The 23224-nt window shown below is 32.8% G+C and overlaps 1 protein-coding gene across 1 annotated transcript in view; it reads right to left on the reverse strand.

The window, feature by feature from the left end:
* LOC145291448 (dynein axonemal intermediate chain 3-like) overlaps positions 1–23224 on the reverse strand; it is an 89828-nt gene that overhangs the window by 41478 nt on the left and 25126 nt on the right. The window contains exons 7-13 of the mRNA XM_080137308.1: positions 19548–19703; positions 14147–14302; positions 13223–13380; positions 10113–10224; positions 6315–6393; positions 3626–3750; positions 1567–1737 (exon numbers count right to left, since the gene is read on the reverse strand). Coding sequence (XP_079993434.1) covers positions 1567–1737; positions 3626–3750; positions 6315–6393; positions 10113–10224; positions 13223–13380; positions 14147–14302; positions 19548–19703 — 957 coding nt within the window. The remainder of the gene's footprint in view (positions 1–1566; positions 1738–3625; positions 3751–6314; positions 6394–10112; positions 10225–13222; positions 13381–14146; positions 14303–19547; positions 19704–23224) is intronic.

The raw sequence follows: 23224 nt of genomic DNA on the forward strand, positions 1-23224 counted from the left end.
GATACTACCAGACTGCAATAAAATGTTAAAGCTGTTATCATACATTATCCTCTCTATAAAATAAAGTTGATTGACTTTTAAAAGTCAGACCCAAATAGCAATCTGTTTGATATATCAATACTTGATTCAGATAAGCTAATCATTTTATTTTCTTCTTCACTTATGTCATTGGTACGAATATATTTTATTCTGTTTCCATTTTTTCCTGAGAATATTTATTCCAAGTAAGAAAACTGATAGCATGTATATAACTAATACTTCTGTTTATAAATCAAAAGTTATTATACTACACTTGGACCTTACTTTGAAGATTTCAGAGGGGTTAACCAAAAGATTTTTCGGCAACACAGGGTCGAGATAGCTAGTTTATATATATATGTATATATAAGAAATAAATGACAAAAGTCTATATTCCGAATTCCATGATGTTGACCATTACACAATTTAGTCCTTTAAGGCATTCACGGTTCTTGACAGCACCTGTTTTGTAGCGCAAAATCATTCATTTAATTATTATATCAATCAATGAATCTATTTTGCCCTCCTCAGAAGAAATAAACCTATCAATCTATTAAAAGAAAATAAAATGCATATGGGCAGGATTACAAAATCTGAAAATTGGGAGAGAAGTCGCAATTACCTTTTACTTCTTTTCTTATGCCAAAGAAAAAATAAAAGGTAATTGCAGCTTCTCTCCCAATTTTTGGATTTTGTAATCATGACTGTATACGTTTTATTTTCTTTTAATGGATTGATAGGTGCTACAAAACAGGTGCTGTCAAGAATTGCGAATGTTAACGTACTTAAAGGAATAAATTGTAAGATGAAATTTGGAATGTAGACTTTTGCCATTTATTTGTTATATGATCTGTAATTACATTAAATTTCAAAGATTAAGAATTGGTATATATAAAAGGTGAAGTAGAATTTAAAAAACATATTTCCATAGAAAGTGAAGTATAATCGAAAAAACATATTTCCACAGAAAGATATATATATATATATATATATATATATATATATATATATATATATATATATATATATATATATAAAGAAAATTAAAACTGTAAGTTGAACTTTACAATCAAAATTTATTGTTCGACTGAATACTCCAAAAAACAATTTACAAAGTCCTTATTCTGCAGAGTTTCCAAAAATGTAAATTGTTTTTTGGAGTATTCAGTTGAACAATAAATTTTGATTGTAAAGTTCAACTTACAGTTTTGATTTTCTTTCTCTTATAATAAGCTCTACTCTCTATTGTGTATTGAGCTTTTTAATTCGGTTGGGATTACATTTTCTATATATAAATACTGTTATTTATATTAGTTTGAGGTTTGCCATTGTGTATATCAGGTAAACACTACATCCCTTTGTTTTCATTAATATATATATATATATATATATATATATATATATATATATATATATATATATATATGATAGAGAAAGAGATGACCATAATTATGCTTTAACTATAATTATAATTGGTAAAATACCAGTCATTTGCTTGTAAAATATTTATTTTTATGCTTTATTCAATATAAAAAGATTTTTACAAACCAAATACACATTGTTTTTCTTTTGAGCCGTTTTGGGCAGCTTAAGTCGGTTGGCATATTGAGAGATGTCCCATAGAACAATTTGACCATTGATGCATCCTCCTGCAACAATGTTTGTATCGGACGGGTTAAACTGGAAACAGTAAATGTCTTCAGGTGCTTGCAATAGAAGCTAAAATTAAAGAAATCAAAATAAAGAAAATAGAATAATTTACATATTTTATTAACATTTCAAATTGTTTTAAAAAGAAAAAAAAACTCTTAATTATAGGTAGGGTATGACTAATTAAAAGTTCTCTTTCATTTATATAAATGCATGCATCTGGAGTGAAAGCTAAAGGATTGTGAGATTATCACAGATAAAAGTGATGATTAGTGAGCTAGAAGAACAATGGTTGAAAGATTCTGGTCAATATTCATGTGTTGTGTGCAAGAAAGGGGTGGAATATAATACAATGCAATCTATGCATATATTATTGGTCCACTAAAGATGTAGTGGCTTGTACAGAAAGCTGGCACCAGACTGCAACTATAAGTGTAGAAATGGAATACTGCAGCCACATCTCGGCAGGAACTGCTTGGGGCATCCTTTCCTGCCTTGATAGAGTTCAAAACCGGCTTCAAAACCTAATAGATAATATCCTTTTTTCATCCTTGCAACCTCTTTCTCACAGAAGAGACATTGTGAGTCTATCTCTGATCTACCATTATTTTCATGGCAAGTGCTCGATTGAGCCCCAATCTATGGCACACCCCTACAAAACATTCACAACAAACACTCGTCTAGCTACAACCATTGTCAATAATTTTCTTCAATCTCTATCTGTGCCTAAATCTAAACACAGATTCCATGAACAAAGTCTCTTTCTTATAAGTGCTTTCCTGTGGAACTTTGTACCACGAGTCTGCTTTCCAACAGATTTCGATGTCAAGTTTCATGTAAACAAATTCTTGTTAAGCTGCCTCCTCAAATAATCGAATTCTACCCAATTTCCACCACTATCAATAATTTCAGTGTTGTCTCACTGACCACCTTATACTCATTAACCCCTATTGTCGAGTGGTCTCAGACCTTGATAAGTGGTTATTCCCTTGTAAAAAAAAAAAAGAAGTTGTCTGAAGCAAACATGCGCACTTGACTTCTAATCTTGCACCAAGGTGAACTTATCAAAGTAGCAAACTCCTTTTTTTTTTATCTTGGAGATATGTTAAGCGCATAAGATGCTTGCAAGTTTATCATTAGGGTAAAATCAGAATGAGGTAAGTTTCTTGAATAGTTGCCATCACAAGTCATCCCTCTCATTACCAGGAGAAGAGAATATAACAGCCATGTTAAGGGTATGATGGTGTATGGAGGTGAGTGATCACCTCCACCCAGGCTTTATTTGACTGTCTTCAGCATAATGAAAGCACAACGATCAGGTGGATATGCAATGTTGGGTCAAATCAGACATTACATATCTGCTCTGATACCTTGTTGGCAAGGCTGAATACACCAAAGCTAATGATCAGTCAGTTATGTTAGTTTGGCCACATTAATAAGAAAATGCAGATACCTCAACATGAAAGGCCAACAGAACATTGGGCAACCCAAGAAACTTGAATGCAAACAATCAACAAGGATCTTCAATGGTGAAGTTTGTAATAAATCAATTTTCAGTTCAACATGGAGATTGATATTGCAGACTGCCATAAAATGATTCCTGATAAAGGGAAATAAAATGATGAGATGGAAGAGTTTATTAGGGTTTACTTTCAACGGCCTTATAACTTTTGCTTTCCTTATTTTGTTATTTAGTCCTCACATTCCATGAACAATGTTTTTGACAAAGAGGGAAAAATTGCTGTTTTCTGGGTTAGAATCTCTTCCATCTAACATTTATCATTGGCAAGTTTTTGACCTTCCTTGTAGCAGTATTTTTTTAGCTCCTTACATCAAGTGGCTTCAGGCTTTGTTGGGAGCGATTGCCATTAAAAAAAATCATCAAGTTTATTTTATTATTATTATCATTATTATTATTTTTTTAAAGCGGAGTTTCCATGAGTACAATTAGTTTTACCTGTGGTTGTATAGGATCAGTAAAAGACCAGATCAAGATAAGTGAAGGAGAAAGCAAAAGTCGATAGCTGTTATCAATTCTTTCATCAAATGACATATTCTCTGCCACTGAAAAGGCAACAATTCCTGCGAATAGAACATATTTCAAAATCAGTTTGATTCATTGTAAATTAAAAAAAACAAAAAAAACAATTTGCATAACTTAACACAGATAAACTTACATTCAAAGCCATTGATGCTGGTAACAGTAGTGGTTTAAATTAAAGACAGCATTACTTACCTCTGAAAGCGCCAGCCACAATTTGCCTAAACTTGACAGTTGTCCAAAGTGTGACTAGACTCGGCAACACATTGGAAACTTTCTTAGTTTTATTTGTTGTCCTCTTAAAATATTATTTGGGACCTTTGTTATTTCTGATATTCATAAATGACTTACCTGATAAAATTGTCTCTGAGATGGGTAAATTTGCCGACGACACCACGCTCTATAGCAGGCATGTGGGGAAAACTAATGAGCATATATCTAAGTTAATGGCTGAAACTCTAGAGGAAAACCTTCAGTCTGTAGTGGAATCGGGTCAAAAATGGTTGGTAACGTTCAACGCTGCCAAGACAAAGCTCCTTTTTTCCTTAATGTATTACATAAAACCTTACCAACCACCGATAGCTATGGCTAGAGATACTTTACCTGAGAGCACTTCGTTCAAGCTCCTTGGCTTAACATTCACAGGAAACATGATTTGGAATAGATACATCGAGATTATTGCTAAGACTGCTGCAAAGAAGGTGGGCTCTCTCTATTGTGCTAGAAAGTTATTTACGCCTGAAAGTATCCTGTACCTCTACAAAGCCACCATTCACCCATGTATGGAGTACTGCTGTCACATTTGGGCTGGTGCATCTGCTACTAGTCTCTCGCTCCTAGACATGGTTTAAAAGAGAGTCGCCAATCTAATAGGTCCCGAACTGTCATCTAAACTTTAGCCCTGTCCCACCGACGAAATGTTGCATCCCTCTGCCTGTTTTACAAGTATTTTAATGGTGGATGCTCTGACGAACTACAAGCCCTTGTACCCCCTCGACGAAAATATCTCTGACAAACCTGACAAGCAGCAAAGTCCCACCCCTACACAGTTGAGATCCCTAGATGTAAGAAAGCCTTTTACTCTAATAGCTTCTTCCCCAGAACTGCAGGACTTTGGAATTCTCTTTTGGTTTCCTGTTTCCCCAACTGTACTGACATGCAGACGTTCAAGTGTAATGTGAACAGACATCTTGCTACTAAACTCCTTACATAGTATCTCTGCAACTTAGGTCCCTGATAGTAGCCCCCTACATCAAAGTGGCAACATGCCTCGTTTGGGGTGAAAGTGTGATAAAAAAAATTTTTTTTAATTTAGTCCAAAGTTAAATTTTTGTCGAACTGCAACTCTTTTCAAAATCTGTAAATTTAATTTGGACATTTGTATGCCTTATTGTTATAGTTTTCTTATAATAACTTTCTTATCAAAGTGCTTTTCTCTTTATTTGCATATCTCCTCTCACGTGATCTTGCTATTTGCTTTTTCTTTATTTTCTTATTTGAATACTTTTTTATTTTATTAACATGCATTCCTGGCCACTTGCATTTGTCGTAAAATTCAATTGAATAAAGCTTTGATAAAAGGTCTTTTTAGTTGCATGTCTTCATTACATTACATTTATAAAATGTACATTTTATGAATAACTTTGGTTCTTACCTAGAATTTTCCCGATATTAGAAAACAAAAATAAAGAAAAATCTGTATGATGTATGTAGCCGTGACGAAACGAAAATATTATATTCCAAAAATCACGTAAATTGATCAAGTAGTTTTATTTTAAAATAAGAACTCATTTTTGAACGATTAATTGAAATTCATAGGCATACACAGGTGTACAACATAGATCTTATAAGTTTACTTATTGGATTACCTCCTTTTGGCTTTGGTTTTGTTTTTTTTAATTGTTTTCAAAATGGTGGACAAGACAGCCACTGTTTGGTTACTCATAAAATTTTATTTTGACATTTAAAAATAAAACTATTTGATCAATTTACATGACTTTTGGAATATAATACTTTTATTTCGTCACAGCTACATACATCATGCACATTTTTCTTCAGTTTTGTTTTTTAATATAGGGAAGAATTTGGACAAGAACCATAAATTGTGAAAATTTGATGAAAATGGGATAATCTGAGTTTTAGTGACTGAAAAAATAAATGTTTTGTCAAGTTTATGAAGGGTAGTTTCCAAGTGGAATAGATTTAAGGAAGGATGATGAACCATCCAATTCCAATATTGATTACAACTAACATAGGGATAAAAGTGCATTTTAGGTGTGTAAATTATTAAACTTGCATAAAACTATAAAAAGCTAACGAGAGGTGGTAAACACACTATTAGACACAAAAGCTTAAATAAAACCATAAAAAGCTTCATTATTATTATTATTATTATTATTATTATTATTATTAAAAATAATTAAAAAATAATATTAAAACTATTAAAAATATCTTTTTTACATCTATTAATTCACATATCAAATTCATCTTTACCAATATGAGTGTTACCAGCATTAAGATCATTGCCATCGCTAATGTCATATTAACAATATAAACAAAAGTTACCTTCATTTGTTATGAAAATCGTGGAAATAATTATACCTGCCTTTGATTGTTGGATGCCATTGTATACAACTGATAACTTTATCTTTGCTGAACTTCAAATCACAAAAAGACTGATATTCCTAAAAGAAAAACATTATCTAAGTTAGTCATATACATAATTTAATTCACAATAAACATTTTTATGTACAAATATATCCAATATATTTTAAATCACAAAAAAAATTTTTTTAATATTTTTTCAAATTTATGCTAACCAGTAATACATTTTTTCTGATGTTTACTCTTTGATGAAAAAAGTTTATTTTTGTAAATCCAGTGGTTAAGGATTATTTTGATTTCTTGTTTTAATATTTAATAGATTAATAAATATTCTAATTCATTCACGTTTTTTTTTAATTTTTACCATCAATTTTCTTGTTTGTTAATTGCTTTATCTTGTATATTTAGCTTTTTATTATTTTGATGGGATTTAATATAAAGATATTTATGTTTTTACTTCTATTTATATTTATACATATATATAGTATATAAAATTAAACCAGTCTATTTCTCAAAGTTAGACATAGGAAGCTCATGTCCTACAAAATCAATATTTCATTCTGAATAGCCAGCCAATTATGAAAGTTTTCTGTCTGTGTTCTTCAAAAACAAAATTTTAAATTCCAATCAATTTCATCGATTACATACTATTTTCAATCGGATATTTCTCTTGGTAATAGTTTTTTTCCAGATATTCACCATTTATTTCTATGAAATAATTATGAACTATGATTTGGATTTTTCACTTATGTCTTTATTTAGTGTCACTTTTATTAAAGCAGTGAAAATATCTATAAACTGAAATCACAATGATTACAATGATGATGATTATGATGACAACACAAGAAATAAATATTAAATCTCTTTCCTAAATTAAAAACAAGATTTTCTTCCTTATTTGATCTTTCTTTCGATTTCAAGCATAACATCACAGAACCTACATAAGCATCTTTTATGTATTTTTGCATTTCATTTCCTTTTGTTCAATTTTATCACTGAACAATATGGAACATGAAACGTGTCACTGACATAAAATGTAAGGATCAAGTATAGATTCAGCACCTCAATTATACTAGCAGTTCAAAAGAATTCGTTTTCAAACATAAACAAAGAAAATATTTTCAAAATCATTTGATCTCAGAATAACATTATTTTTCCAGTAGAAAATTCAAAATCATTTATGTGTACCACTTACATATATATGTGTATACTTCTTACAAGAATATATACTTGTAAATTCTCTAACTAAATAATCAAAAGCACAAAAATTATACGTTTTTTATCTAGTGTCAATAATAGATAAATGAATTTACTAATTATGTTTGTGGATTGAAAATACAAATACTTATTGTTGCTTAGAAATGTCTTCTTTCTTTTCATTAATTAACATTCTGATGAAGCAGCAAGAAAAGAAATTCAAATTTATCAAAAATAGCTCAGCAAAAAAATTACACGTTCCATTTCTTCATGGTATTGTTGCCACATCTTGGCTAGTGCATCTACAACTAGCTTCCCTCTCTTAGACAAGGTTCAGAAAAGAGTCCCAAATCTAATAGGTCGGACACTATCGGCCAAGCTCCGACCTCTGTGTCATCGCCAAAATGTTGCATCCCTGTGCTTGTTTTACAAGTACTTTAATGAAATATGCTTTGATTAACTCATAGCACTTGTGTCCCCTCAATGTACATACTCCCAAACTAACCTGACAAGCAGCAAAATCCCACCCTTCATTGTTGAAATCCCTAGATGCTAGAAAGCCTTCTACTCTGTAAGTTTCTTCCCTTGAATTGCTAGACTTTGGAGTTCCCTCCCCGTTTCCTGATTCCCTGAGTGTACTAACCTGCAGAAGTTTAAATGTAACGTGCACAAACACCTCACTGCTCAACTCCCCACAGTCCTCTGTTAGACATGATCCTAAATGGTAACCCATGACGTTCCAAATGGCAATATGTTTTGTTTGGGTTGAAAATCATTAAAAAATGAGGAAGTACTAATTGGATCACATTAATTATTTTTTAATTATCTTAGAAAAACAAGCCAAAAAAAAACAGCCATTTTTCTAAATGAAAAAGAATTCTTGTAATTCTGCATATTTTTTTTTTTTGCAGTTTTGTTTTTAATAATTTTGTGCAAAAAAAAGAGTATTTTGTTAGAATATGTATATTCATACTAAATTAGCTTTGTTATCATGAAATAATAGTATATGTTTTATAAGCAATATAAATAAATATTTTTAAAGAAATAAATACATATTTTTTTGGATTTTTTAATATCAAAAATATTATTCTGAAACCAAGTGAATTTAAAAATATGTGTTTTTAAATTTGAAATTTGATGATATAATAAACTCATTCCGCAACAATTCATTTGTTTTTTTTTTTTTTGTAAACAAGTCAGAGATTTTAATCTTTTATTAATAATTGAAAGATAATGAATTACTTAATGACCTGTGGCAGACGAAATTGCAACAAACATAAGTAGAAGCGAATTCTCACAGCTGGAGATTTTGAAAACACTTCCTTCCTGGCTTGTCCAATCAGAAGCCAGCTCTCAGTCACATGACCAAGATTATAAAAAATTAAACCGGCAGCACACTCTTTCTCTTTCTTCCTAGATCTTGGACAGACAACAACTTCACATGGAACGGACCTGTCCTTCCCTCCCCCAACTTCTCTCTTGGAATTCAACAAAACTCACCTGGCTTTCAGGCTCGGTGTTCAACTAAGATGTTGATACAAACAAGCCAACATGGCTACCTGCGCACACAGACTTCAATGCAGTACACACAGAGACTTTCTTTCTCATGCTGCAGGACTATCTCTAATCATTCATGACACACGTTTTCACTGCTACTGTAGACACAAACATACATAAACTCTTCTCTCTTTCAACAGGCTTGTATAATCCTGAATGTCTCTACACACAAACTCTTCCCATAACTACCCCATTTCCTTATTCTTACTAACAAAGGTAACCAATAAAGTTGTTATTAAATGTTAGAATAAGATTTCATGTCTTCTTTATTCTACAGACCCTTTGAAATTTGAAAAAATTTAAACTGTTGAATAGGAAATATTTTCTTATTTTAGAATTCTGAACAAATTCTCATTGCATTAAAAGATTGACCGTTTTAAAATCTATCAAGTTAGGTACGTGTATATTAGTGATGGGATGATTCCACTATTTTCCCCCAATTCTAATACAATTTCTGATTCTGATGCAATTATTGAATCCAATTCTGATTCTTTTAAAACCTCTAAATAAATTAGCTATAGAATTATTTTTTATTGTTTTATTTTTCGGATTACCATAAAAGCCCTTGTAGTCTGTGCTTATATTTTTACAAACATAAAAAATACATTCATGCTGGAATATATAGATTTTAGTTTTACTGGTAGTTTAAAATATTCATCATTTTTTCATTAGTATCGGCAATGAAAAATTAAATTTAAAAAAAAAAAAAAACACATAAAAAATTGTTTTTGGCATCAGAAAATAGGTACAAAATTTTCCGATTCTGGTACCTCCCAAAATTCAGGGTTTTCCTATTCTGATTAATCACCTCAACACTAGTGTATCATATGTACAGGATTCACTCCTAAACTAATTAATATAAAAAATATTTTTCTGAAACCAAGTGAATTTACAAATATGTGTTTTGCTTTTGTTTTATAAGACATTGTCTTTGAACGATGTCAGATACGGTGTCATGCTAAACCTGTTCCTTTTATCTGTTTACATAATTTAGTGTTAAAAATAAAGTTGGTCCAAAAATTGTATGAACAAAAATTTTTCATACTTTGAGTTGACTAACTGCTTGATTGACTGTTATCTCAACATTTTCACCAAGATTTGTCCAGTCATTGAAGAAGACGTCCATGATTTCATTTTGTTGCAAAGCTTGTTCCAATCTGAAAATATTGAAGCATTCTTATTTATTTGCTTCTATTCAGTAAAAATAATAACAAACAATCCAATAAGAAACAAAATGCAGATTATTTAACATTTTTTGTTTCAAATTTACATCTTAATGGTTATTTGTGAAATAAAAAATTTGGTATGAATTACTCCTAATGAAAGTTAAATCATACAGTATTAGTGGATGAATGCTAATTAGACCCTTCTTAGACAAGAGAAAAATCCAGTTTGTCCTTGATGGATGTACACCTAAAGAGCATAATGCATGAGTGCCTCGGGGGGGGGGGGATCGGTCCTTGGACCTTTATCATTCCTGATATTCATAAACGACCCCGCCCAATATGTGCCGAGGATACAAATAATACTCTCTAATAAGCATGATGGAAAATTGCAGAATCTTTAGAAAACGACCTCCAATCCAAAGTGTTATGGGGCTGTAAATGGATAGTAACATTTAATGCTACTAAGACTAAGCTTCATTCTTCTAACAATTACAAGAAGCCTTCTCAACCACCGATAGTCATGACTAATAACACTCTACCTGAGAGCTCTTCCTTCAAACTCCTCAGCTGAGCATTCACTAGTCTCTTCCTCTTGGACAGAGTCCAAAAAAAAAATCTCCGCTTTAATAGGTCCTGCACTGTTAACTAAGTTCCAACCCCTGTCCCATCACTACAATGTTGCATCCCTGTGCCAGTTTTACAAGTATTTTAATGGAATGTGCTCTGATGAACTCATTGCACTGGTATTCCTCGTTCATCGTCTTACATAGTTCCCTGTAAACATGGTTCCAAATAGTATCCTCTTATGTTCAAGTGGTAACATGCCTTGTTCAGGGTGAACAAGAATAAAAAAAAAATGTTGAATTCTTTTTTCAAATATTTCTTTACAATACTTATTAGCATTTTATAAATTTGAGAAAGTACAAGATCAAGTGCATGTCTAAATAACAAAAGGAGATAAGATGCCCTTGCAAAATTCTACTTCTACTAAATGTTAAGTAATATACTTCTTTTTAATTGTAGTATACTTCTTTTTTTAAATAAAATCCATAGCAATAGAGTTGGCAAATAGTCACCATCCCACCCTTGAAAATATGTAAACAAAATGAGGTAGAAATTTTCATATAAAAATTCAACTTTAAACAATTTTTTTTTATCAGAATCAGGAATTGTAACGTTTTTTTCCCACTATCCACCTCTAACTCAGACAACTATTTCAAATACTTTTAATTTGATTACGTTTCTGATTTTTTAAATGAAAATTGATTATTCATATTATTTGAATTCTTTGTACTATTGTTCATATCTTGAGATGTTCTGGTCAATCTAATCCCCGACCTTCTTCAGGTATATCTTGTCAAATTAGGGAATCTTTCTGCTGAACTCAAGAAGCTGCACAGAATTTTGAATTAAATCTTTTATTTACTCCTTGAGGGTAGCATGCTCTCACTCTGTCAGCTATGATTGGGTAGAAGTCATAATTGCATAATTGTATTTTGAGTATTACTTGCACTGAATAATGACTAAAATAGTGATATTTAATAAGTAGTAAGATTGTATATCTAGAAACACAATAGGTTTAAAGCTCCTAAAATTCACACTAGAATTGGCTGCAAGGATATGTAGTATAATGATTAAAGTACTCGGTAAAATTCAGTTATAAAGTTACTTTTCTGGAGGTTGAAGGTTTCGTGGATTAAATAAAGGGTTCCATTCAAATTTCCATCCAGATTCCCAAGTCCAACGGAAAAACTTGAGTTAAACAGAAAGATTCCTAAGTTTGACAACATACATCGGAAAAAGGTCGGAGGTTACATCGACTGAAATGTGCTAATCTGTCGTGTTTATTCCGTTTTGAAGCTTTGAAATTGCGATAGAAGGAGAGGATTCGCTTTTGATTAAGAACTTAAAATTTAAATTTTGAGAAATATGACATTTTTTCTTCCATTTCCAAAGAGTATCAAATTTGTTTCAAACACCTTGTAATTACTTTAAGTTAGAAATTATTTTATTCTTCTAAATTTTTATAAGTGTTCTGCCACATTTGAATTGATACATTTACTGGTTCATGAAGTTCAAAAAGGTTGGCAAACACTGGACAAGAGTGAAGAACAAAAGATTCGTATTATTTGAATTCTTCAAACTGTTGTTCTCATCTTCAGAGTTATTTTAACAATGTTCCAGTCAATGTAACCTCCGACTTTCTCCAGGTGTATCTTGTCAAACTTGGCAATCTTTCTGTCAAACTCGGAAATCTGCAGAAAATGAAAGCATGCTACCCTCATGGATTAAATAAAGGGTCCCGTTCAAATTCTGTGCAGGTTCCTGAGTTCGAAAGAAAGATTCCCAAGTTTAACAGCATACACCTGAAGATGATTGGAGATTACATTGACCAAACGTTGCAAAAATAGCACTCAAGAAGAATCCAAATAATATCAATCCTCATCTGAAAAATTCAGAAACATAAAAAAGATTTATGTGGGGTATGTGAAAAAATACGTTTTTACATATCATTTAAATACATACTAAAAAGTGGCTGTTAAAGGAAGATTTCTTCACAAAGAAAGTGGCTAAAAGTGTTCACATTTCCATAAGTATTTGTAGCAAAAAAAAAACAGTCAGTGATTGCATGTGTCCAGGAATATCCAACTGAGTAAATATCTTCATATTAATTGGATTATTAATTTAAAAGTATACTTTTAAAATAAACATCATAATCATCAGTTGATTTAAATTTATGTTTATAAAAGCATTAATGTAAAAAAAAAAAAAAAAAAGTAATCCACAACAATTATATTTAAGTACAGAGGAAAAAAAAAACATCACCACAATGGAGCCATTCACCTGATGATGGCCAGAGAGTACATCAGTCACAACACAGTAAAAATATAAGCATCACAATTGATGAGGATAGTAGTCTGAAGACAATATACATAATGATAACTGATCATCGCAAAATATTGAAACAAAAATATATTTATTTTTTTACCTGGGCGTAACTTTTTTGATAAACTCCAAATAACTGGGAAGTTCTTGTGTTTGAGTAATTTCTTCTTCAGAAAATGATTGCGGAGTATATTGTGTACAAGCATTCCTTGGTTGTTTCCAATTTGTTTGAGTGTCAACAGTTCTCAGTATTGGAACAGCCTATGAACCAAATTTATGAATCAAACATATTACATTTTAAAATCAAACGGAAACCAGATGTTAAAGTTCGCTTAAACAAACTATTAAAAAATAATAATTTAATTACAAAATTTAATTTTGTAATCAACGCATACCACCACAATTCATTTCTGTTTCTTCATAAACAAATTGGCCATTTTAATCTTTTATTAATAATCGTACAAAAAAAAATATGAATTACTTAATGACTTTTTGGAATTTGAAGGCCTTTTAGAAACCATTCATGAAAATTCGGATTCCTCTGATTTTTGTGGAATTTTAAAAATCGGTATTAGACATTAATTAATAAATATTTCTCAAATTTCAGTTTCTCTAGAGCCTTTTAAAGTGTTTTTAGGGAGGTATAATATGGGCATAAGCTCCTATTTAAAATTCAGATTTGCATTGAATTTTATCCATAATCATTAGACACAAATTAAGTAAGATTCCCTGAATTTCAATGCTTTCTTAAGCTTAAGCATTAAATTTTAGACATTTACTAGAATTGAGATCATGTAATGAATTTTAAACAAAATTGCAATAAGGAGTTTAGACATAAGGTTTAGTCGCATTATGTCTTGATTTTCATTTTTGTAAGGGGACATAAAGTGCTACAAAACTAGGAATTAATTTTACCTGTCCTGAGACAAGTATATTCCTCTAGGTATAATCTATTATCTTGCATAAATCGGTAATCCAACTAGTTGTAAATACAATGTAAATGTCAAACTTAAAAGAAGTTCTTTACCTGAATAAACTTATCAAGTTCCATTTTACGAAGATCAAAATCTCCTTCTTGTGGCAAACAACATTCAACATAGCCACCTTTTTCTGAAGGTCCGCGGTCACTGAAGGTGTAAGGGCTGCCAAACTCTTGCCGCTGTTTTATTGCTTGGAAATTGATCTAAAATTGAAAAACAAGAACAGTAATTGAATTAAAACTTAAATGAAAATAATTAAGATTAATTTTATTGTTATCTAATGAACACTGATAAGTAACACAAAACACATTTAATACAGAAAACAAGTAAACCTCATATTCCTAACAGAGTTATCTTCCCTTAATAAATAGTAACCCAAACAGACGTTAGAGAATCAAACCCTGACCTGCTCTGATGATATTTTTTTCTTTTTAAATAAAGTTACAAATCCTTTTATTTTCCATTGGTTTCTGTCTTGATCAAAAGCCATTGTGGTTAGTTGTCCATTTTGATTACCAACATGTTTCTCTAATACTTTCTACTTTTCTTGACCACCATGTTGGCAGAATGCTAATATTCTCTGGTGTAGTTTTCTCGTCTTTAGTTTATTTTTATCTTCATTATCTTGGAAAGAACTTAATATCAATACTTATATATTATTCTTCTCCTTTTCAGACTTGTTAGCATCATACATAGTCTTTTTTTTTTATTATTATTATAACTTTCATTCACCCCAAATTGCCACTGTGACATAAGGTGATATTATGAATTAGTATATCTATAGGGGTATACACAGTGGGGAGTTGTGCAGAGATGTTTGATCAAATTTCTACAAAGCAGAAAGTGAATCGCAAAGGCTAGCGATTCAAGGAAATAAGTTATTAGAGTAAAAGGTCCTCTGGCATCCGGGGACCTCTATAGTGGCGGGTGAGATTTTGCTGCTTGTCAGATTAGTTGAGAGTATGTACGTCAAGAGGGGGAGGGGGCACAAACGCAATAAGTTTATCAGAGCACATTCCATTAAAGTAGTTGTAAAACAGGCACAGGAATGCAAGATTGCAGTGATGGGAAAGAGGTTGAAGCTTAGTGGTTGATGCAACAGCTCAGTGATAACGTGTATAGACGAATGGTGACTTTGTAGGGACAGAGAAGGAGCCTACCTTCCTTGCAGCAGCCTTGGCAATATCTTCTATGTATTTGTTCTAATTTTTGTTACCAGTGAATGTTAAGCCAAAGAGATAATGATGGACTTTTCAGGTAACCATGGCAATCAGTGGTTGAAAAAATTTCTTATAATTGTTAAAGGAAAGAAGCTTAGCCTTAGTAGTATTAAATGTTGCCATCCATTTATGTCCTCATTCCACTACAGACTGGAGGTCATTTTTTTAAGGATTTTTTTGAATATAAGAGTTTTTTTTTTCCCATGTCAAAAATAAAGCATGGTGTCATCAGCAAATATATCCATCTCGAACACAATTGCATCAGGGAGATTATTTATGAAAATTATGGAATAATAACAGCCTAAGGATCGATCTCTGGGGTACACCCATATTAATTCATGTCGTTTAAATGTACAACTTTCAGAGACAACCTGGATCCTTCTTTTAGTTAAGAAGTGCCTGATTATAATAAATATTCACCCAATAATACTGTACAAATTAATTTTCATGAGAAGACCTTCATGCCAGACCTTTGTCAAAGGCTTTGAATATATCAAATGTTATTGCCCGAGTTTCACCAGCCTTGTCTAGTGTATGGTGTATATGTTTAAAGATGACCGTTAGGATATTCATAGTAGACTTACCTTGCCTAAATCCATACTCTTAGTCAGAAACAAGTTTAGCATTTTTGAGATGTGAACTATTGTTAGAGTGATTAATGATTCAAAGAGTTTAGTGAGGAACAGAATGGTACTGACGAGGCTATAATTTTGTGGATCAGTTTTTTTACCAGAATTCTTAAACACTGGTACCACTGAGGCAATCATCCAACTATCAGGAAGCAAGATTCGGCAAAGCATTTGTTGTAGAGTTTGTAGAGAGAAGGGGCCAGCCCAACAGAGCATTTCTTTATGACTATGACAGGGATAAGATCAAGCCCATATGATTTAGAAGTGTCAAGGTTTTTTTTATGATATGTTGGGCTTAAGGGATAATGATAAGAATATCAGGTGTGGCTTCAGTTTGCAGTGGGAAGTTTGGGAGGATGTAATTTGTGGAGTCAAAGGTGAAATTTAAAATGAACCATCAGACAAGGAGTTTACCCTTATCAATTACTTTGCAGGCAACAACATGATGGGTGGATAGTGAGGGAATTATTAATTACCCATCATTTACCACACTATTATCAAATATCCAGAAATCGTGAGTTCCTAATCTGTGGGACTTCTTAATACCATGAATTTTTGTCTATTTGCATTTTGACTTATATGACCATTGAATGCTTACTGCCTATACACAATAACAGCTGCGCAGTGAACCATAATGGAGAATGGGTCTTGTTATAGGATTTCTGTACGGGGAAATGTGCTTCAGTATCTGCCTTGACCCATGTCCATAACCCTGATTCAGTTACTTCATTTGTACGTTGCTCAGCAGGGAAAGAAAAGGTTTTACTCCATCAGACGTCTGGTGTGATCTGTGATGGATTCCCACTCAGCACGTTTGTATTATCTAGTTGTTTTGAGCAACAGCTCTTCAGTTTGGAGTTGGAAGTTTAAATATTTGTATTATCTTTGATTTATAAAATATTTCTTGTTATTTATACTTTGCATATATTTGTGGCACTTTGAATTGAGGCATCATGTAGAGGAGTAATATCTTTAATAGTCGGCTTTCTGTAGGGTCCTCAACTGGTCTTCATACACCCAGCACTATGTGATCATGTAAAGTAGCACCTTTTGTGATTGCAATTTGCGACAGCCTCTCCATAGTGAATGACCATCTGTGCATGGTGAAGTTTCACCCTTCAAGAGGTGTAACCCTATTAATATGCACGGGTATAGGCAAAACATGGTGGACATGAGGAAGAAAGGAAAGTAAAACCGACTAAGTAGACTATTGTGAACCAAATCTTTGATCACAGACTATCAGATTAGCAGCTGAAATCTGATGGTATAGATAACATATAGCAGTAGTTTGGTCTCTCTCTTCTTTTTTTTTTTTTTGTTAATGTTAATAGCCATTGTACATCTGCTGCCTTGGTTAGCATTATGGATAGTTGTTCTCCATGAGTAAGATCTTGTTGCGGGGCCTGTCGTCCGGGGACAATCGACCCAACAACTAACAAGGTAGACACAGGCAAACGGTAAACAGCAAAAAGGCAAAGAAGAATGACAGATACGGGTTGTTTGGTTAAAGGCGAGGGTTCACCTTTTATTTTTTTAAAGGAAGCAAAGAAAAAAAATAATCATTGGATCTGGATGCTGATCGCCTGGAAGGCCGCACGTCACTGTAGGCTAAGGTCGGGAACAAGTACTCTAGACGTAGCGTGGTTCAGGGTTGCTCGCTGGGTCTGGAACGATCAGCTGGACGTCTAGGTGGTCCAGAATGGATAGTGGACACTGAGAACAGAGGGGTCAGTGTTAAGGAACGTGCGACACTGGAAATGGAGGGATCAGTGTTTAGGAACGGACAACACTGAGAATGGAGGGATCAGTATTTAGGCACGGACGATACTGAGAACAGAGGGATCAGTGTTTAGGCATGGACGACACTGAGAACGGAGGGATCAGTGTTAACGAATGGATGACCGGTAGGGAGCCAGGTGCGAGCAAGGTGGAAGGCGAGGTTGTAGGAGACACCAAGGGCTGGAAGGCTGCAAGAGTGATCTGGAGGCGCTGGAGGTGCTGGAGCGAGCTGAGAGGTACCAAGGGCTGGAAAGCTGCAGGAGTGAGCTGGAGGTGCTGGAGCAAGCCGGGAGCACTGGAGACTGGAAGTGAAGTTCGCTGCTGGTGGGTCTCAGGAAGCAAGCAGTAGTGGATCGCATTTGTGAAAAAACTTATTAGCCCTGAAAAGGGCTGTTTGAACTGCTGCCCAGAATGGCTGCTCCTGCTGCTGGTGGTTTCAGATGTGACTGGTAGCGTCATTCGTTGCTCCCTGGGCGAGTTGTTCTGACTTGGTCAAAATGAGCTGTATTCATTTTGCTGGCGTAATATTAGTGAGGTTGGTCCCCATGAAAACAAACAAACGACTCTAATTAATTCTAGAACGAAATTTATGCAATCAAAAGTAGATTGGGAGTCTGTTGATTCCATCTAAATTAATTTCGTCTAAAACGCCTGTTTTGTTGGTGTTTTGTTGATATATGTTCATGCGTTTCACTCGTGTTTGGCCGAACGTTTCACTCGTGTTTGGTGAATGCACTCATGTTTGGCGAATGTTTCACTTGTGTTTAGCCGGTAAGAGAAGGAGTGGGGACGAAGAAAGAAAAGCAAGAAAAAAAATGGTGACAGTGATTTGAAACCGCAAAAATCTTTTATGTTTTATCTGGAAAACTTCTGACCCCATTGAGTCATATGTAATCTACTAAATGAACTGTCTAGACTTCTGGGGGATCTAATATGCTACTAAAACTATGGATTTATTTTGAATGTTAATTCTTAATTTCTCATCTAAGAAAAACAAAAATAAAGAAAACATTTTATAATGGATGTACTCGTGAGGGAAAGAAAATATTGTAACCACGTAAATTGATCAAGTAGTTTTATTTTTATAAAGAAAATCATTTGTAAGTGATTACTGGGAATTTGTAGGCATTATGATAATGTACAAGGCTGATTTTAAACTATATTTCTGAAGAGCTATTTTTACAATGGAGTTAATCAATGATGAATTAGAGTTTTTCCAATATCTCCTCTTCATGTTAAGAATGGCTTTCTAAAATCTTGTAAAAGTTTGAATTATGTGGAGTTATCTCCTTTCCTCTTCAAACCATTTACAAAATGGTGTTGATAGATTGCCAATTATTGTTTAGCCATAAAATTTAATTTTCTTTTTGTAACTACCTGATCAATTTACATGATTTTTGGTGTAGGACATTTTCTTTCAATCACAGGTATGTACACCATAAAGATTTTTCTTTCGTTTTGTTTTTTCATGGGAAATGGGGATAGTTATGGACTTGCACCTTATTTTGTTATCGTGTTTGTCACTAGGCACTCTTCATGATTATTATAAAGAACGAAATATATACTTACTTGAAAATGGATTAAACATGAATGATAATATGATAATTGCCAAAAGCTGTGGACATGTTTGTTTCAGCTATAACTTGTCTGTTACTGCTTTATCAACCAATGTCAAAGTTAAAAAAATGATATTGTTAATTATACACATAATAAATATTAAGTTAATGAACCATGGGTAGTCTATTAAGTTAATATTTATTTTCACATAATACTCTTCTTCTTTTCGCTCAAAATCCAAAACAATAATGGCACAAACTTACTTTTATTCTGCTTTCAAAAGCCACTTCATCCCGAATTTCATTTTCACTTCCCAAATGCACCCAAGGTTTTGCAACATGTGGTTCATATTTACACACAACAAATTCTACATCAGTCTCGGTCTCCTCAACATCCTGCTGCTCATCCTCCTGAGGTACCTGTCAAAAAGTTACAATTTTAATATGTTTTTGATTTCTTAAAACTTTTTTTTCTCCAGCTCTCCTGAACATCAGCACAGTTGAATGATATTGAAGCAGAAATAAAATTTAAAAAAACAAAAACAACAGAAACTAAGCTTTTCAGACAATTTAGTATTTTTTAAAAATTTCATTCATGCTGCAAGATGGTCCTTAAATTGTACAGTCATGCATGATAAAATTTGGAGTATGCTCAGCTTTTTGGCAACTACTTGCAATATCCCTGTAGATATAGTCCCTAATTCACAGTATCCTCTTATATGTTAGTGGCATACTGTCTTGCTATGGTGACCCAAAAACTTGTGTTTAAACAGTTGAACTGGACTCATAGTAAGCAACGCATCAGCCAAGGTCGGAAATGACTCAATTCAGCATTGAAATCTTCAAGAATGACAACAATGACATGTACGCATACACTTGCACTGTTTATCTTTTTGTTGGTGCCTTCTTCTCGACAGGGATTTTTTTTTCTTTTTACCTGTTCAAACCTCTGTCTTCATATTACTTGCTTGAGTCAATATTTTATACTCTATGCCTATAGCTTCATTATCACTGCTCGGTTTTTATTATTATTATTATTATTATTATTATTAGTGTTTAAGAGAGATAGATAAAAATAATAGGTCAAGTGAGCCATCTTTAGAAATACAGATTTTTTTGTCGATTTACATTTTTCTTATGATGGTTCAATCAGCATTATTTACCACACTATTATGGAATTTCCAGAAATCGCGAGTTCCTATTCTCTAGGGCTCAATTCTTTTTCTGATCACCTTGACAAACCTACTCTTAGCTGTGGCTATTATTCTTTTGCCATAAATGTTTGTCTATTTGCATTTGACTGTTTGTTGCCTCTGCACAATACTATCTACACAGGTTGAATTGAACCATTATGGAGAAAGGATCTTGTTACAGACTTTCTGCATGGAGATGTGCTTCAATGCTTGCCTTGACTCATGTCAATAACCCTAATTCAGTTATCATTTGAACACTGTTCATTAGGAAAAAAAAGGTTTTACTTCATTAGGCATCACTGTCTCTTTTTCTTCCTGTTTTTCAGACTTCTGTCTAGTATTATTTACTTGAATCAATGTTTTATATGCTTTGCAAATATTCTCATTCTAACTGCTTGTTTTTATTAATGTTTAGGAGAGATTGATAAAAATTATAGGTTATGTGGGTCATCTTTAACAATAAAAGTTTGATTTTCATAAATAAATCTTTCGGGGAATTTATTGAATTGAAAGTCATGTTTAATTTTAGAAAAATTTCTGATGGACAGTCAATCTGTATAAGTCATTAGACAAAGAATAGAGTTTTTGGTAGGTAGCTAATTTGTACAAGTCTTCAACTTGCAGATGAAGAGCAAAATTCCTTCTCATGTGGACACAAAAAATTATGTGTGGGAATTATCAAATAGCTAGTATTTTTATGGAGTGATTTCTGTTTCTGATTGATAGCTAGCAGAGTGTGGCTCCATTTGATTGGTCAGTTCCTATCGTCAGTGTCTATGAATAGAACCTTCCATTATAGCATCAAAAATATTGCACCAGATTTATTATTGGACTGGATTCAGAAGAGATTATGAAAGATTTTAGGTTTGTTGGCACATCCGTAACCATATATATATTTTTTTTAATTCTTGTAGGAATAGTTGTGCCTACTGACAGCCAATAAATAAACTTCTTGCTTAAAACTTAAAAAAGAAAAAAAAAAAGAAATGACAAAAACAAGACTCATTGAAAACTTTCGTCTGTCTGTCACTTATAGGCTACAAAATGATTTAACTGAATTGCACCAAACACCTTTGAGACGTGCATGTAAGAGGGGGTATAAAATGTTAATACTACTATTGCAACAGCTTATACTAAAAACTAACACTTATAGGTTTCAAAATTATTGGCTAGTAAAATACACAAGTTTATATCCCATGTGTTATAGTATATTAAAATTATATAATTAAAACTTACTTAATAATATTAACTACAATACCAATAATTATAGAATCACTAAGAACAGTTCCCCCAAAAAATTGGAAAAAGGATTAGGAGAAACTAGAATTAAAGAGAAGATTAAAACTATATGATGAACAGCAATGATGAAAACAGCCAACATATTAAAGAAATAACTGAATGTGAAAAACAACCCACATAATCAATAAACCCGTACCAGCCACAGATAAATGATAAGGAAAAATACCACATACACACATCACTCACACACATGCACTGGTACCAGTCTCAGCTGATACCAGGCAAAATTGTCATGAATGGTTAAAGAAGATGAAAAGACTAAGAAGGGAGAGCACTAACAAGACCTCAAATAAAAAAGCCACAAAAGTACTATAAACATGGGGAAGCTTATTGTCACTCAACTTCAGACAAGACCAACAGTTGTTGCTCGCAAGGAATCAATGGTAAACGGCTGTTGTGATAATGTAAAATAATTTGCAAAGTTTACTGAAACAAATGGCAAATGCTGAAACTCTGAGGAGACTTGCTGTTGTTGTTGTATTGCACTTGGTCTTGTCTGAATTTGAGTGACAATAGACTCCAGAGGAACATGCATGATTTATGTATCGCAAACTGTTTACATTTTTTGCTTTTTCAACTTGTTTTAGTCATAATTAGCTGAACCATTAATGTCTCTGAAATGCAGAAAAGCGCACCTAATGTACTAAAATAATATGGCAAGATTCAGTTTAAGGCTTCATAATTCATACTAGACATGTAGCATAACGGATAAAGTTGTTAAGTAATAATTAGTTCTAAAAGTTGAAAAGCTCTTGGAGCCATTTAAAAATCTGTTTTCTTGCCTTTTTTACTAATCAGTCTCACTTATTAAGGCTAAAAGCCACTCGAGAATAAAGGTTAATGAGATTAATAGTTGGTCAGTTGAATGATGAATAATGTTATGAGAAGACTGAAAGTGGTGAATGGAGAAAACAAAATTTAATCACAGTTAATGACAAGTATTTGTTGACATTGGATTTGAAGATGACCATGTTGTAGCCTATAATGTAGCAGCCATATGGTAATGTGTTCTGCAGATAGCAAGTTCTTGAAAAGAAACTCTGTTCATGCAAATTCTGTTTGATGTTAGGCATGCAGAGGAAGAAAGGAAAGTTCTTTTTAATTGTGGTAAGAAGACGAGTTCTTGCTGTGAATCTCTTACAGTGGAAATAATGATAGAGCTAAAAAAGATGAGGGAACGTCTGTAGAAAACAGAACAGATCGTTCCTTATTAAATTGCAAAGTCGATTTTGTATTTTGTCACAAGAAAAAATGTCATCTCCCCCAGATGTGCCAGCAGTACTCCAACTTTGGACGTATCTGAATTTTATATAAGTAGAAGATTGTATTAAGGGTTAGATACTTTCTGGAATGGTAGAATGTTTCAACTATTTTTTACAACAACCTTAACAACAGATTAACTATTTCTTTCATTTTAGATCAGGAATTAGTAAGAGAAGCTTATCAAAA

This window comes from Euprymna scolopes, chromosome 2 (assembly GCF_053919585.1).
Source record: "Euprymna scolopes isolate OS-2025 chromosome 2, ASM5391958v1, whole genome shotgun sequence".
Taxonomy (NCBI): domain Eukaryota; kingdom Metazoa; phylum Mollusca; class Cephalopoda; order Sepiida; family Sepiolidae; genus Euprymna; species Euprymna scolopes.